The 18,434-nt window shown below is 46.8% G+C and overlaps 1 protein-coding gene across 2 annotated transcripts in view; it reads right to left on the reverse strand.

Annotated features, from left to right (window-relative positions):
• The window catches only part of cpamd8 (C3 and PZP like alpha-2-macroglobulin domain containing 8), a 130,646-nt gene that overhangs the window by 75,676 nt on the left and 36,536 nt on the right, over positions 1-18,434 (reverse strand). For both annotated transcript variants that reach the window (XM_084311559.1, XM_084311558.1), the window contains exons 21-28: positions 15,386-15,539; positions 12,843-12,982; positions 10,827-10,878; positions 9,693-9,991; positions 7,299-7,367; positions 7,046-7,202; positions 6,269-6,445; positions 3,877-3,958 (exon numbers count right to left, since the gene is read on the reverse strand). In XM_084311559.1, the coding sequence (XP_084167685.1) occupies positions 3,877-3,958; positions 6,269-6,445; positions 7,046-7,202; positions 7,299-7,367; positions 9,693-9,991; positions 10,827-10,878; positions 12,843-12,982; positions 15,386-15,539 (1,130 nt within the window). The remainder of the gene's footprint in view (positions 1-3,876; positions 3,959-6,268; positions 6,446-7,045; positions 7,203-7,298; positions 7,368-9,692; positions 9,992-10,826; positions 10,879-12,842; positions 12,983-15,385; positions 15,540-18,434) is intronic.

Consider the following 18,434-nt stretch of genomic DNA (forward strand, 5'->3'; position numbering starts at 1 on the left):
TCACAGCAGCATGTGGCTCCCATTGGATCCAGACTGCTCCCCCCCCCTACCCCTACCTAACACTGTCAGATCAATCTCTGGCAGGCAGAAATGCCATGCCCGCCTCAACATGTCCAACCAAGGACTGAGTCTGTCAGAGAAAATTATAAAGGTTCAGCCCCACCTGGAGAAGAATTAATGTGAAGAGGTATTTAGACTTCAGATAATTCAGTCAAAATCGATATTTAGTTCTGTCACGACTCTTGTCACTCACAGCATCCCCTTTCATTGCTTGGTAAAGACAGATCAAGTTTGGGCTGTTGAACCCCTCCTTCATTTGAGTTCTGTGTCTCTAGACTGTAGCCCTCAGTCAGTTTAACTCAGTTTGTTCATTACTTGGAAGAATGCTATCTGGGTCGGTCTGGTGGGATGGAGGTACGAGGTGAGGAGGTGGGCTGGAGGAACGAGGTGAGGAGGTGGGCTGGAGGTACGAGGTGAGGAGGTGGGCTGGAGGAACGAGGTGAGGAGGTGGGCTGGAGGAACGAGGTGAGGAGGTGGGCTGGAGGAACGAGGTGAGGAGGTGGGCTGGAGGTACGAGGTGAGAAGGTGGGCTGGAGGAACGAGGTGAGGAGGTGGGCTGGAGGAACGAGGTGAGGAGGTGGGATGGAGGTACGAGGTGAGGAGGTGGGCTGGAGGAACGAGGTGAGGAGGTGGGCTGGAGGAACGAGGTGAGGAGGTGGGCTGGAGGAACGAGGTGAGGAGGTGGGATGGAGGAACGAGGTGAGGAGGTGGTGGTGTTGCTGGTTCTGTAGATCACAGCAGCATGTGGCTCCCATTGGATCCAGACGCCGCAGGTATGCAAGCCATTCTAGAACAATGGCTGCCAGACGCATGTCAGATTAAAAGAAAAAAGCAGTCCCAACGAAACAACAGCCTTGCTGCAAACGCATCCTGATAGTAGCTCAGGGGCCGTGGTGTACGACTCCCAGGTGTGTGTCCCCTCCCCTCCCCTCCCCTCCCCCTTCCTCTCCTCCCTTCCTCCCCTCCTCCCCCGCAACCTCCTCCAGGGCCACTGCTGCAAGAGCTGGTTCTCAGTCAAAGTAGCTTAAATAAGGGGTAATAAACGGGCCTCTCTTTCTCTTGCTCTCTCTCTCTCTAACACACATACACGCACAAACACACACACACACACACACACACACACACACACACACACACACACACACACACACACACACACACACACACACACACACACACACACACACACACACACACACACACACACACACACACACACACACACACACACACACACACACACACACACACACACACACACACACACACACACACACACACACACACACACACACACACACACACACCACACACACAGTATTCCTAAGAGCTGAGAACCCCCTCTGGTGCTCAGCATGCTGTGTGTTCTACATGAAGTCAGAGTTGTACCCTCCTCTCTAGCGCTAGAACAGGAGGCACCGACACACCGCACACACCACAACCTCACCGCCTGCCATGTCATTATGTTCAGTCTCTTCACCAGGCCTGACAATTTCCGCTCAGATACATTTTTACAAGCTGGAATACATTAACACTGCATTAAGACTTTTAAGCCGGGGCAATAAATGGCCTGCTCTACTGGCTAGCTCTGGACGTGAAACAAAAGCTGGGTTGTTTGAGATGTATAAAACACATCGCTCATGGAGTCATAAAGTGTACGTTGCAGCAGGTTTACCGAAGGTTCACCATCTGCGTTGTGCCCATGGCCTGTACATGTTACCCCCCGGGCTTCGAGAAAACCCTCAACACCAGTCCTTTAAAGTTAAATCAGCTTCATGTCCGCCCAACAGGAATCCAAGAGCAAAGCTTGCGGCTTCAAATGTTGCAAAGCCAAAGAAGGTAGTCGCACACTCGCAGCGAAGCAAGCGTTATTTATTAAAGCAAACGTTATTTGTTAAAGTCAGCGTTATTTATTAAAGAAAACATTATTTATTAAAGCCAACATTATTTATTCAAGCCAACGTTTCAACATATCAGTCATCGTCGGGTCACTAACAAGACTTGTTTATAAATGCCCCCTGGCAGTCGGCCCGCTCCAACCCCAGAGCTGAAATGTGCCCCACTTCTACTTTCTAGCCACGAAAAAAAATAAAAATAAAAAATAATGAGTGGTTTGGTAGAGAGTAGCATTAAGACTCGATGGGGCCAGACCCCTCAAGCCCAGTGTCCACTGGTAGCATTAAGACTCTATGGGGCCAGACCCCTCAAGCCCAGTGTCCGCTGGTAGCATTAAGACTCGATGGGGCCAGACCCCTCAAGCCCAGTGTCCACTGGTAGCATTAAGACTCTATGGGGCCAGACCCCTCAAGCCCAGTGTCCACTGGTAGCATTAACACTCGATGGGGCCAGACCCCTCAAGCCCAGTGTCCACTGGTAGCATTAAGACTCGATGGGGCCAGACCCCTCAAGCCCAGTGTCCACTGGTAGCATTAAGACTCGATGGGGCCAGACCCCTCAAGCCCAGTGTCCGCTGGTAGCATTAAGACTCGATGGGGCCAGACCCCTCAAGCCCAGTGTCCACTGGTAGCATTAAGACTCGATGGGGCCAGACCCCTCAAGCCCAGTGTCCACTGGTAGCATTAAGACTCGATGGGGCCAGACCCCTCAAGCCCAGTGTCCACTGGTAGCATTAACACTCGATGGGGCCAGACCCCTCAAGCCCAGTGTCCACTGGTAGCATTAACACTCGATGGGGCCAGACCCCTCAAGCCCAGTGTCCACTGGTAGCATTAAGACTCGATGGGGCCAGACCCCTCAAGCCCAGTGTCCACTGGTAGCATTAACACTTGATGGGGCCAGACCCCTCAAGCCCAGTGTCCACTGGTAGCATTAAGACTCGATGGGGCCAGACCCCTCAAGCCCAGTGTCCACTGGTAGCATTAACACTCGATGGGGCCAGACCCCTCAAGCCCAGTGTCCACTGGTAGCATTAAGACTCGATGGGGCCAGACCCCTCAAGCCCAGTGTCCACTGGTAGCATTAAGACTCTATGGGGCCAAGGCAGCAAGGGGCCTGCAGAGTACGAATGAAAATGAACCCTATCTAACTGCAAATAAATCATGGGAGCCCAGCCGACCTCAGGGATGCAGTTTGTGTTGAGATTCTCAGTGGTTTATGTAACCTGCTGTTTCACAGCCTCAGCTCTATTAAATATCATAATATCCACCTCGGGCTAATAAATCAAGCGGAGGTACAGTATTATGCACATTGCGATTAGGTCTGAATGTGCAAGCATTGGAACATTGGAGCCCCTCATTCAGAGTCTCGTTTCACTCCTCGAAACATTACGAGACGGTTATGGCTGCCTGCCGGCCTCTGGAGAGAGTAAACATGAAATAAACACTCACAGAGGAAAAACTCGAGACTGATTTAACTCAGTAATCTGAGAACAACGTACTGCACCGCTGATAAGAATGTCACTGCTTTGGCCGGTGACCCACTACGGGTTCATGTGGAGGAATGCAGCGCCGCACAACCGGGATCAAGACGTGTACATGTGTGAACGACGTCAACGGTTACTCTCACTGTCACAGCCATTATGTGCTGTAATGTATATTGTAAGGTATATTGTAATGTATATGTACATATAATATAACATGTGTCAAAAAAAAAACTCTTCCACAGCCTTTAACACCAAAACGGCCAAACGTTAGACGGCAATGTTTTTAAATTATTTTCAAACTGTTTGATTGGCAATAAAACATTGTGAATTTAATTGAAATTGAAATATACGTATATATGTACAGTATGTATGTACAGAATGTATGCCCCCTGCCCCGGTGGGTGATGCGTGCAAAGTTAGTTTGACTGACTTACCACATACTGCCCGATGAATCTCTCTCTCCAAAGGCACTGTATGACCCATCCTGTCTCTTGTAGGTCAGCTGCCTCTGGTAGCCTGGCAACAGGGAGGGGGGGGGGGGGGGGGGGGTGCAGAGGCAAGCACAGGGAGGGAGGGAGAGAGAGAGAGGGGGGGGGGGGTGCAGAGGCAAGCACAGGGAGGGAGGGAGGGAGAGAGGGGGGGGGGGTGCAGAGGCAAGCACAGGGAGGGAGGGATAGAGAGGGGGTGGGGGGGGGGGGGGTGCAGAGGCAAGCACAGGGAGGGAGGGTGAGAGAGGGGGGGGGTGCAGAGGCAAGCACAGGGAGGGAGGGAGAGAGAGGGGATGGGGGGGGGGGGGTGCAGAGGCAAGCACAGGTCAATAGAGAAATTAATTTCTACAAAATAACTTCCATCTTGAGTACTTTTCCCGTCAGTGTTGACGTGTCTCATTAGATGAGCCACTCTTCCACCAGTCCTCGTGTTTATAACACCAGGGTCCTCATGCAGACCTTGACCCGGGACCGGTCCATGAAGGCTCATTGTATGTGAACGATCATCCAGATCCAGTGGGTCGCGGAGCCACCGAGTTGGACCCAGTTTCTAATAAGATTATTGGTCATACGACTTCTGTCCCCACTGACACTGAGTTACAGATAATAAATCAACGGGATGGTACATACAGAAAAGGCTAATTCTGTCAAATATAATAACGTGACGTGACAGCGTGTGTTCAGGTACCTTGCAGCAGGTAGTTAGTAGGGGTGGGAATCACGATACGATATTATCACGATACTTGAGTCACGATGCGATAGTATTGCGATACTAAATATATTGCGATGTGCTGAGTATTGCGATATTAATATTGCGATATATTGCGATTTATTACCTTTTTTCAACTGCAAAGTAAAACTTTGTCAACATGTTTTATCTAATAAAATAAAGTTCAGTCTGTTCATCTCACTTCAATCATTTTATTGCAGAACATGGTATTTTCTCAAGCAGACAGATGTAAACACTGTAATCTGTGTTGCATGTACCTGACAAACTGAACTGTTTGTATTACAGTCATATTCCAACTTAACTGAATGCACACGTGTGTGTGTGTGTGTGTGTGTGTGTGTGTGTGTGTGTGTGTGTGTGTGTGTGTGTGTGTGTGTGTGTGTGTGTGTGTGTGGACTACTGTACTATTACAGGTATTGAAATGAACAATGCAACTTCCTTATACAAAAAAGAAAAAATACTACAAAAAAAAGAGATATATATATATATATATTTTTTTATATATATATAAATAAATAATTAAATATCTATGCTTGGCGTCCCTGTATCGATACAGTATCGCGATACTGCTACGTATCAATATTTCCCCCCACCACTAGTAGTCGGTGATAAAGAGGTGACAGTGTGGGTTCAGGTTAGGGATGGGCATGACTGACCAAAATTATTTTTGAATAGTCTACTGTTCGAATATTCAAATATTCGTTTTTCGAAATTGTTATTTTATGTTTCAGTTTAAATTCAGTTAAAATGTTCAGTTTCAGTTAAATTCAGTTATTCTTTTTAATATAATGGATCATTAAAATCAACGGGTATTGCACATAAATAGGCACTTCAGAATGATAATCCTTCGGAACGTTGATCGGCTCAGCTGACCGACAATAAATCAAAATGACACCATTCACCATCGTAGCCTATAATAACAGCAGTGCATTGGCCTATCAACCGGTTTTAATAAACAAACAGAAACAGTAGCATGTGAATCTTTTAGATCAATTAGGCTATGAAAATTAGGCTGCCTCTAAATATAAAAGAATGTATTACTAAATAAGAATGGTTTGCTTCACTTAAAAATAATTAAATAATTAAATTAAAAATATATTTATTATATATATATTTTTCGACTCTGACATGAAAATCGAATGTGGAGACACGACTATTAGAAAATTAATTTTTTTTATCTACTTGTTCTCCCCCTTTTTCTGTATTTTTCTCCCATCCCAATTTAGTCGTTATGCCAATTCCCTTCCCTCCCTTCCTGGTCATTGTGCGCATTTGCCCCCCACTTGCCGGCCTAGGGAGGGTTGAAGACTATCACATGTCTCCTCCGATACATGTGGAGTCAGCCAGCCGCTTCTTTTCACCCAACAGCGAGGACTCTCACCGGGGGAGCGTAGCGCGTGGGAGGCTCACACACTACTTCCCCCAGATCCCTTCCTCGCTGAGCAGGCGCCCCGACCGACCTGTAGGAGTCGCTGTTTACAACGACCAGGACACACACCCCACCGGCTTCCCACCCGCTAACACTGCCAATTGTGTCGGTATGGACGACCGACCAAGCCGGAGGTACCGCTGACAGCTGGATTGGAACTCATCCCTAGTTCAGGTCACCTTGCAGCAGGTAGTCGGTGGCCTCGGTCTCCACCTCTGGGCCGAGCTGCCGGGTCTTCTGCAGGTACTTCAACACGAAGACGTTGGGGGCGAAGTGGATCATGTTCTGCTCCCCGCAGCCGAAGGGCAGCCGGAGCAGCTTGTCCAGGTTGTTCAAGGTCGGCCCCATCACATCCCCTGACACACACCCAGAGCACGCACACACACACACACACACACACACACACACACACACACACACACACACACACACACACACACACAATACGCACACACACACACACACACACACACACACACACACACACATACGCACACACACACACACACACACACGCGCACACACACACACACGCGCGCACACGCACACGTACACGCACACACACACAAATATTTATATGACAATGCAACACTGGAGGGCAATAGTCCTGATCTATTTACAGTCTATGAATGACACAGCATTGTGGCTATAATGGATAAGGTGACGTTCTTGCACCATGCAGGCAAATATGCACATATGCGCATCCGTGCACACACACACGCACGCACGCACGCACACACACACACACACACACACACACACACACACACACACACACACACACACACACACACACACACACACCACACACACACACACACACACACCACACACACACACACACACACACACACACACACACACACCACACACACACACACACACACACACACACACACACACACACACACACACACACACACACACACACACACACACTCACCACACACACTCACCGATCATGGACGCGGTGGCCTTCTCGGAGCCAGGCACCACGTTGTGAGGGACTCCCAGGGTGAAGGCCTCGTTGTGGTTCTCATCCGAATCCTCCTTCCTCCAGATCTTAAACTCCCCCACTGAGCCCCAGCCTGTCGAGAAGCCTATGTGACGCACCTGAAGGAATCAATAGATCAATCAATCAATCAATCAATCCTTTAATAATGCCCAAGGGTAAATTACATGTATAGATATCACATTCCAGATTCCAACCTGTCCAGGGAGGGGTCCCGCCCACTGCAGGATCAGCGACTCATTGGATGGTTGCAGGCCATGGCCCACCTATGGCAGATCACCCAGAGACATACACTGGTTAATGAATGCTCCTAAAAGACCAATTGACCTACTGAATTTCATTATGATGGAACTAAGTAATCAGAATGCATCTAGTTGTAGTGTGTGTGTGTGGGGGGGGGGGGACTACCATTCACTATCATTGAAAATGTGCTGCATTGAAATTATGATTATTATATGCTGATTGTAAATATACATTTCTCTTAATTTCAGTGATTATAAATTAAATTGATAAATGTCAACGCCTCGTCTTTTATCAACCGGCAATTGCAATGACACATTTAAAAAAAAATAAAAATAAAAAATTATATAATTTACAAGCTAATCTGCACAATGATACTTTCTGTTTACACAGCAATGGGAAGAGAAACATGGATCTGAGGATCAAACTCAAACATTCACCAGAAATACAGGACCGCTGTTACTGTGAAAGTCAACGACAAAAGCAACGAGTCGACTTAAAAAAAAGCAACCGGTGTTGTTCTTGGATCGCACCGTACTGGGGCACTAATCATGTCCATATGCCAGGTCGATTCACCTTCTACTCACAGAGCACCTTTAGAACACATTTAGAGCACATTTAGAGCACATTTAGAGCACCTTTCGAGCACCTTTAGAGCACCTTTAGAGCACATTTAGAGCACATTTAGAGCACCTTTAGAGCACCTTTAGAGCACATTTAGAGCACATTTCCTCTCGCGTATTCCTGGGTTTGATTCGGTAATCATATTAAACCAAACGACCGTGCACAGCTGAGCCCCGCGGCTCATCCGACCCGAGCGCCCCCCGATCAGCCTGTGAGACAATAAATGCATATTATTGGGCTGTAATATACGCCGTTCTACAGCGGGCTTTTAATTAATTGCTCCCTCTGGTGAGTGGTGCGAGACTAATGCTGGGAGGGACTGGGGGCTGGGGCTGGGGGCTCTGGGCTGGGGGGCTCAGGGCTGGAGGCTGGGGGGCTCGGGACTCAGGGCTGGGGGGCTGTGCCAGCCAGCCAGCTCCATGCGAGTCCCGGGCCACGGATCACAGAGTGTCCTCGCTGACATCAGCCCTGTTAAAGCGTGACCCGACCAAGAAAGGCACACCAGTAAAAGTGGCGCCAGTCACTAACATACGGCCTGACCTAGTCTCTCTCTCTCTCTCTCTGTCTCTCTCTTTCTCCACCTTCCTTCTCTCTCTCTCCACCTTCCTTCTCTCTCTCTCCACCTTCCTACTAACTCTCTCCTTCTCCACCTTCCTTCTCTCTCTCTCTCTCTCTCCACCTCTCTCTCTCCTACCCCCTAAACAGTGAATGAACGGCCCCCTCTCTTGCCCCCAGTACAGCGTTCTCCCTGCCCCACTCGGCCCTCCGTCCAGCTATACGCTGTACATTCAGCCCTTCTGCCCCTAAACAACCCATGCACCGTTGCACCAGCCTCCCACTCTAAACCGCACGCTGCTATTCGACCAGTACTCAACCCACAGGAGCCTCAGCATAGCAGAGGGTAGAGCCGCCCAACATCGTGACCTCATGTTCCAGATCAGAATTGACCTTCGATAGGCGCGGCTGGGTAGCGCAGTGGACTAAGCACTCGCCTACCACCACAGAGACTCAAATGGGATCAAATCCAGCTGTCAGCGGTACCTCCGGCTTGGTCAGTCGTCCCTACTAACATAATTGGAAGTGATAGCGGGTGGGAAGCCGGTGGGGTGTGTATGTGTCCTGGTCGTTGTAAACTGCGACTCCTACTGCTCCCTGTTCAGCAGGGAGGGGATCTGGGGGAAATAGTGTGAACCTCCGCACGCGTTACGTTCCCCCAGTGAAACTCCTCGCTGTCAGGTGAAAAGAAGCGTCTGGCGACTCCACATGTATCGGAGGAGGCATGTAATACTAGTCTACACCCTCCCCAGGCCGACAGTGGGGCAATGCGCGCAATGACCAGGAAGCTAATTGTCATAACGACTAAATTGGGATGGGTGAAAAATACAGAAAGTCAAAAAAAAAAAAAAAAAAAATGAAAGAACTTCCCTCGGACCAACAGATTTACAGAGCTAAAGCACAACCTGCCGACGTGCCCCTGAGCATGGGCACCTAACCCTATATACACAACCACAATGACATATTGCAAGTAACTGCCTGTTGTGTTCTACTTAGCTAATGTTAGTTACTTTTCAATACAAGCAGGTTTTTACACACACACACATATATAGCTAAGTAGAACACAACAGGCAGTTACTTGCAATATGTCATTGTGGTTGTATCTGTCCTCGTAAGAATAAACCCTTACATTTACGTAGATATTTATCCTGTCGAGTGTCTAATCCCCCTACCTGCACCACCGCACCCTTCCAGCTGATCCAGAAGCTGCGGAACTCGTCCCAGGACAGAATGCCCAGCGTGGCGGCACTGACCAGCGGCTCGCCCATCTTGCCCAGAGAGATCCAGGAGCGGGTGTTCTGCCTGCCCCCCAGGACAACCTCCAGCATCTCTGCGCTGTCGTGGGGACTGGCAGAGAGGGCGAAGTGGGCATCGTTGTGGGTCTTCACGGCTACCTCGAACTGGATCATCTTGGCTGGCTTTTTGACATACTGGTACTCGTACTTGTTGGGTGTGGAGATGTGAATCCTCTCTGAGAAGGGAAACAGGAGCCACATGTTAGGTAATAGTCAGGTTCAAAGGCTTAGATAGATAGGGGTGGGTGGGTGGGTGGGTGGGTGGGTGGATGGATGGATGGATGGATGGATGGATGGATGGATGGATGGATGTATGGATGGATGGATGGATGGATGGATGGATGGATGGATGGATGGATGGATGGATGGATGGATGGATGGATGGATGGATGGATGGATGGATGGATGGATGGATGGATGGATGGATGGATGGATGGATGGATGGATGGATGGATGGATGGATGGATGGATGGATGGATGGATGGATGGATGGATGGATGGATGGATGGATGGATGGATGGATAGATAGATAGATAGATAGATAGATAGATAGATAGATAGATAGATAGATAGATAGATAGATAGATAGATAGATAGATAGATAGATAGATAGATAGATAGATAGATAGATAGATAGATAGATAGATAGATAGATAGATAGATACTTTATTAATCCCCTTGGGGAAATTCTGTGACATACACACGCTTAAAGGTAATGGCTCCATGCTGGTAAAGATATTATGTGTAAACAGGCCAAGGAGACTATGAATAATAAAAAGAATAACAGTAGTAATAATAATAATAATAATAATAATAATAATAATAATAATAATAATAATAATAATAATAATAATAATAATAATAATAATAATAATAATAATAATAATAATAATAATAATAATAATAATAATAATAATAATAATAATAATAATAATAATAATAATAATAATAATAATAATAATAATAATAATAATAATAATAATAATAATAATAATACAGCGCTGTACTAACCATTGGGACAGAAGAAGACGCTGTAGGTATATTCCCTGGGAAGCCCTTCTGGCTGAAAGGAGAGAGAATGAGAGAGGAGAGTGAATGAGAGAATCAAATCAAATGTATTTGTAAAGCCCGAAATCACATGGTAATGTCCCCATGGGCTGTAGTTTTCTCAAGTTTTCAAGTTTTCTTTATTAGTTGTCATACAGAAGTACAGAATACTTTTATACAAAATGCTTCTTTCTGTTACGCTCCAGAGACTGTGCTATACAGAAATAGATAAGTATAAAATAAGTATAGCAAGTATAAAATAGAAGTCAAGTACGTAGACAAAAGTGTTCAGTATATACATATATACAATGTACAATGCAGAGTAGAAGTAACTGAGTTACAATACAATATACTATACAGTGCAAAGCAGAAATGGGATGAGGTACAATTTAGGTACAATTTACAGTAAGGTGTAATGAGGTATGGGTTGTAGTGCAAATATTTTACCAATAAATATAAAGTGTGCTTTATAGGTGTACTAAAGTGGTTAAAGTGGGGTGAGTTGTTTGTTTAAAGTGAGTGTGTGCGTGTGGATGTGTGTGCTGTGAGTGCATTTGATGGTTGTTACATGCATTTGATGGTTGTTACATAGTGTTATTGTTCATTGAGCATTGAGCATCCTGATGGCCTGAGGATAGAAGCTTCTTCTGAGTCTCTCTGTGCTTGCCATGAGACTCCGGTATCGCTTGCCTGACCGCAGCAGTTCAAAGAGGCAGTTGTTTGGGTGGCTGGAGTCTTTGATAATTCTCTTAGCCTTACCCATGCACCGCTTGTTGTAAATGTCCTGGAGAGTGGGAAGCCCCCCTCCAATTGTGCGTTCGGCTGAACGGGCCACTCTCTGTAGTCTGCTACGGTCTTGTGCGGTGCTATTCCAAAACCAGGAGGTGATATTGCCAGTCTATTGTGCATGAGTAGAAGTTCTTAAGGATCTTCTGACTGACTTGGAACTTCCTTAGGCGCCTGAGGAAGTAGAGGCGTTGCCGTGCCTTCTTCACAACACTGTCAATGTGTGTGATCCATGTCAAGTCCTCGGATATGTGGACTCCGAGGTACTTAAAACTGTTCTGTACAAGTCTTCTTTAAACAAGTCAAGAAGAAACATTACAATAAATCAAGAACAAAAACCCACCATGAAATGCAAAAATAAATGTAAAATAAATAAATGCAACACTCCCAGACATACCCCAGCGAAGGTAAGGAAAAACTCACAAAAAACCTAGCAATAGGAAAAAAGCACCACAGGCGATGTGGAGAAGAGAAACCTTAGAAGGGCCGTTCAAGGGGGGATCCCCCTACTTGGATGTCAGTGATAATAGTGTTGCTATGGATGATCGATGGCATGAGAATAAAACAGGCAAATAGTTGGTATGTATGTACATATACGTGTAATAAAACACAAATATGTACATACAATAGCAACTGGGATACATAAGAACATTTTTGAAAGATTTAAATAGAATAGAGCCAAGAACAACAACAGCAAAAGAAAAAGCATATGGAAACGAGCGCTAGTATGAAAATGGGCTAAATGTCAAGGCTCAGAGCTTGAAATATCATAGTCATATTCCGTTTTCACACGTGTATGTGGAGAGATAAGAAGAGAGAGAAAAGAGAGGAAGCGAGAATGGGGGAGGGGAGATACAAGTCTTACAAAGGTTTCTAAATACAATAGATAGTACTGTACATTAGTACACTGCATAGTATTGTGTATTGTATATTATATGGTAACTCAGAACATTGTACATATGTCTATACCGAACACTGTGACCTCATTTTCTTCTTCTAAATTCATGCTATATTATGTTATTATGTTATTTGATACTATCTTGTCTAGCACAGTCTCTGGAGCGTAACAGTAAGAAGCATTTTGTATGAAAGTATTCTGTACTTCTGTATGACAACTATTAAAGAACTTGAACTTGAACTTGAATAGGTAACGCAGTAACACCAGCCTCCTCCTCCTGGCCTCTGTTCGCTCACCTCCACCAACACTGTCCTGCGGACGTAGTCCAGGCCGGTGGGGGTCCTTCTGTCATCCACGTCGTCCGAGTTTTTGCCTGTTTTGCTCGTGTGGAGTCCATCTGAACAGCAGCTTGGCTCACTGTAGGCGATGGCACGAGCTATTGGGGCGGAGGGAGAATAAAACCAGGCTTAATCTCTCTGTAATGTACATGTTTCTTTTTGTAACATCGTTTTCTGACACTGTGCGTATAAGCCATTAGAAATGCACAAAAGAATTGAAGATATTTTTGAGAAGACTTCAACGTGGGGCGTGTAAAAAACGAAACAGCAGTCCAGGGTTCCGACAGACATTGCAAAAAGAAATTCAAGGACTTTCAAGTACTTTTCCAAGCACTATTTTTCTTTTAAATGCATTTTTATATATATATATATAAAAGAAAAACGGATCCAATATGTATGGCTCAAAACCAATTTCCGACAATTAATCAATCGATCAGTTGCACTTTAAATGGAGAAATTATATTTCTTGATTCAGAATTTTTTTTATCATGGATGAACAAAACTTTCAATGCGAATGGTTGATTTGAATTTCAATGACTTTTTAAGCACCTTGTTAAAAGATTAGCTGTTTTCAAAGAATTCCAGGCCTTGACTTTTTTTGGTCAAAAAACCAAGCACTTTAAGCACTTCGAGGACCTTGTGCGAACCCTGGCAGTCTGAAGGCGACAGCGATGGAAGTTGTGATGCACGTCCATCACAACAGCATACATTACACAACACCAACATGTCTGTAAAGAGGACTTCCCGTTCCCTCGCAGCAGAGAGGAGCACGTTGGAAACGTGGCCCTGTGCCAGCGGGGTCTCTTTTGTGCGTGTGTAGTGAGAGGGAAAGACCAGGGGTCAGGGGACCAGGGCCCCGCGGGGGGCCCCCATTGACCGCCAGCGACCCGCAAACTCATCAACATGCCACTGAGTGTCACAGCCAGGCTCTGGGTCCTCCCCTGCTGCTCCCCTGCTTTGTTCCCACATCCCGCACTCTGGAGGAGGGGACCGTTCCTAACTCTGGGTGGGTGACCGGATCATCACATACAGCTATATCCCCCCCAGCCAGCACAACGCTCCTGACTGGGGCCAAAGGCCGGCCTATAGCATTTAGCATTTTAGCATTTCGTTTTTTTTGGATTATATATTAGATTAGATTTAGATTATTGGATTATTAGATTATATATTGTAACTATTTATTGTAGGGCAAATATAACTGAGAGGGCATACATGCCCTCATCTTGCACCTTGTTGCCCATAAGCACATGTCCAGAGTTAATTATATTGATTTGTTATATTGTTTACACTGCTTTTTTACTACCTGTACCCACCCCCACCCCCTCCCCCTGCTGCTATGATGCCTGAATTTCCCCAAGGGGATCAATAAAGGAATATCGTATCTTATCTTATCTTATCTTATCTTATCTTAGACAGGCATAATACCAAGGCAGCCCTGCAGAGAGCTCTCCGTTGCTTAAAGAGGGGAATGCCAACAATATGTTATTTGTGTGGTGTGTGTAACAGGTCACTATATGTCAACATGAACAACTCTTTAAAAATAATCTAGAAATCAGTGAATCAAACTTCGCATTTGACGCCACACTGGTGTAGCTCCTGGGGCTGCTCCGTGAACAACTAGTGGCAGACAGACCTTGTGGGTTCGTACGACGTGCGTCGGAACTTTAAACATACAACACGCGTCTGAACATTTAAACATCAGAACGAGCTTCAATTACAGTAGAGATATGTCATCTATCAGCTCATGTCAACAGCAACAGTACATGTGTGTAATAGCACAGAGTAGAGGCATAGCCATGGCAGAGGAATAACCTATTTAAAGGTTGTAATTCAGACCCTCGTCAATATGACCCATTCTTATTCATAAAGCATATAAAACATTCTGTTGGGTGCTGGGAAAATCTTGCCGCCTGGAATCTCTTGATTTGGCAATTTTGAGTTTTATACTTTAATTTATAGGCATTGACCCTCTTCTGTGGAACAGGTTTCATGACTGTAGGACCAACTAAAACCTTCCAGAACATGATAGAATGAGGAAATGAAGCATGAGGCTTTGACGAGAGTATAAGACTTTTTCCTCAACTCCTCAACATTGAGATTATTATCAGGACAATGGCGACAATACACAGTGGGGCAATTTCACACCTGCCCGATGGTCTGTTTACCCACCTTGTTCAGTGTGGTTGAATGGAACCCTGATCTGTTTACCGTCTTGCTGCGGTTCGTTTTCAAAACAACCAGGCCTTGTTGAAGAGGTGGTTCTCAGTCCGGTTACAAACAAACTCTAGTTCGGTTCATTTGATGTGTGAAAGTAACCACACCAAAACAAAGAAAATAACCCAAAAATGCACACAGTAATTCAGGTGACGGTAAGACTCTACTTCATCAAGCAATTCAAAGGGAATGTAGACAACATAATGTAAAGGTACTGAAAAACCTCCCTTCAGGAATCTTGACTTGGCTCCCATTGGACTCAATGTGTCCCAGTTATCTGTATATACCTGTGATGTTAGCAGCCCCCAGCTCAGTGAAGGACAGTACTATGGACGTGGGCGTGGCTTCGCCTGGAGACACACACTTCTTCCTGGTCAGGTGGTGCTTCCCGGGGTGGCCCACAAACTTTATTCCCTTGGGAACGGTGACTTTAATATGAACCTGTAAGAGGAGAGGAGAGGAGAGGAGAGGAGAGGAGAGGAGAGGAGAGGAGAGGAGAGGAGAGGAGAGGAGAGGAGAGGAGAGGAGAGGAGAGGAGAGGAGAGGAGGAGACAGGAGGAGAGGGGAAGGGGGTGGGATGGATGAGGAGATGAGGGGAGGTGAGGTGAGGGGAGGGGAGGAGAGGAAAGGAAAAGAGAGGAGGGGAGGGGAGAAGAGAGGAAAGGAGAGGAGATGAGAGGAGATGAGAGGAGAGGAAAGGAGATGAGAGGAGATGAGAGGGTAGGAGATGAGAGGAGAGAAGAGGAGACAGGAGGAGAGAGGAAGGGGGGGATTGGATGAGGAGGGGAGGTGAGGTGAGGAAAGGAGAGTAGGGGAGAGGAAAGGAGAGGAGAGGGGAGGAGAGGAGAGGAGAGGAGAGGAGAGGAGACAGGAGAAGAGGGGAAGGGGGGTAGGATGAGGAGATGAGGGGATGTGAGGGGAAGAGAGGAAAGGAGAGGAGAGGAAATGAGAGCCGTATTAGAGCCAGGAGAGATGAGAAATGGATCTCCTCTGACAGGACATGATGTTGTCATATCTGTTCGGCACTCCTTTCCTCTCCCTCATGTAGCGTGACCTTAAAGCTCTTGAAGCATTCGGGGGGGAATTTCTAAATCACACAGTGAATTTTCCATGCCGACTGACTCATACTTGTCATGCTCCCTGGAGGATTAAGTTCCGCTCAGGGCTTGGTAATGCAGGCGGATCTTTTCACTGTTCTCCGTCCACACACCACAAGTCGTAAATAACTTAGCCGAAAAATATAGGAATCACATGTTGCCGGGGTGGACATCAAAGTGAGGGCTACGCCGGCTTGCATAATCACCTAACATGACATCACAGTGGCGCACGCACAGGCCATTTAACAGGCTCATCTGTGAACACCATGATGTCATCTCCATGAGGCGTAGGATGGACCCACTGTAACCCTTTCACTGCCACACTACAGAAGGTTAAGGCTGGGATAGAACTACGAGTGCTCCTTGAAGTGAGCGCCGAAACATACCTCTGGACTGACCTCATTGTTTTCTATTACAAACCTATGTCCCCTTGGTCTACACCCTACTCTGTCCCCTTGGTCTCTCCACCCTACTCTGTCCCCTTGGTCTCCACCCTACTCTGTCCCCTTGGTCTCCACCCTACTCTGTCCCCTTGGTCTCCACCCTACTCTGTCCCCTTGGTCTCCACCCTACTCTGTCCCCTTGGTCTCCACCCTACTCTGTCCCCTTGGTCTCCACCCTACTCTGTCCCCTTGGTCTCCACCCTACTCTGTCCCCTTGGTCTCTCCACCCTACTCTGTCCCCTTGGTCTCCACCCTACTCTGTCCCCTTGGTCTCCACCCTACTCTGTCCCCTTGGTCTCCACCCTACTCTGTCCCCTTGGTCTCCACCCTACTCTGTCCCCTTGGTCTCTCCACCCTACTCTGTCGCCTTGGTCTCCACCCTACTCTGTCCCCTTGGTCTCCACCCTACTCTGTCCCCTTGGTCTCCACCCTACTCTGTCCCCTTGGTCTCCACCCTACTCTGTCGCCTTGGTCTCCACCCTACTCTGTCCCCTTGGTCTCCACCCTACTCTGTCCCCTTGGTCTCCACCCTACTCTGTCCCCTTGGTCTCTCCACCCTACTCTGTCCCCTTGGTCTCCACCCTACTCTGTCCCCTTGGTCTCCACCCTACTCTGTCCCCTTGGTCTCCACCCTACTCTGTCCCCTTGGTCTCCACCCTACTCTGTCCCCTTGGTCTCTCCACCCTACTCTGTCCCCTTGGTCTCCACCCTACTCTGTCCTCAGGCCCCAGCTGGCCACGGCTGCTCCTATGTTAACACATTAGAATGTGAGGGGATAGGGCGGCTGGGTGGCACAGCGGTCTAAGCGCTCGTCACCAACGCAAGAGACACCGGTATCAAATCCGGCTGTCAGCGTTGCCTCCGGCTTGGCCGGCCGTCATACTGGCTCAATTGGCAGAGTCAGCGGGAGGGAAGCCGGTGGGGTGGTATTCTGGTCGTTGTAAACAGTGACTCCTACAGGTCGGTCAGGGCGCCTGCACAGCAAAGAAGGGATATGTTGAAGGTAGTGTGAGCCTCCCACGTGTTACACTTCACCAATAAGAGTCCGGCGCGCTGGCAGGTGAAAAGATGCTGCTGGCATGCGAGCAACGACCAGGAAGGGGAGGGGGGAATTGGCATAACGACTAAAATTTGGATGGGAGAAAATCACAGAAAAACAGGAGAAAAAGTGGATAAAAAAAAAGAATGTGAGGGGATTTCTACTTCTGTGTTTCAGCACAGGGTTTCTCCCCTCCACATTGCCTGTGGTGCTTTTTTCCCCATTGCTAGGTTTTTAGTTAGTTTTCCTTACCTTCGCGTGGGGAGTGTTGCATTAATTTATTTAATTTATTTGAAATGTTTTGGACTTCATGGTGTTTTGTTCTTGATTTATTGTGATGTTTCTTCTTGACTTGTTTAAAAGAAGACGTGTCCGGCCCATGGGGATATTAACGTGTGTTGTTGTCGGGCCTTACAAATAAATTAGATTTGATTTGATTTGATTTGGTACATGTTTGACTAACCAACTGAATCACGTCATTTGGAAAGACAACTATTGGCTACCGTTGTCTGTGTGTTATCTGTTAGACCACCAAGCCATTTTGTGGGAAGAGCACATGTCACCTATGGACAACTGTCATACACAACTGTAGGAGCCAAATTCTTATGCTCATAAATTGTATCTTTGTGTAGTTTATTATCTTCTTTGTGCTTTGGGTTTATTAAATGTGTTATGTGTATTAGTATATGTCATAATGGAATCCAATATGGAGCCCTACCTGGTCTACTCCCCTTTTTCCCCACGTTTGCATAGGTAC

Source organism: Notolepis coatsorum (genome assembly GCF_963971535.1).
Source record: "Notolepis coatsorum genome assembly, chromosome: 3".
Classification (NCBI taxonomy): Eukaryota; Metazoa; Chordata; class Actinopteri; order Aulopiformes; family Paralepididae; genus Notolepis; species Notolepis coatsorum.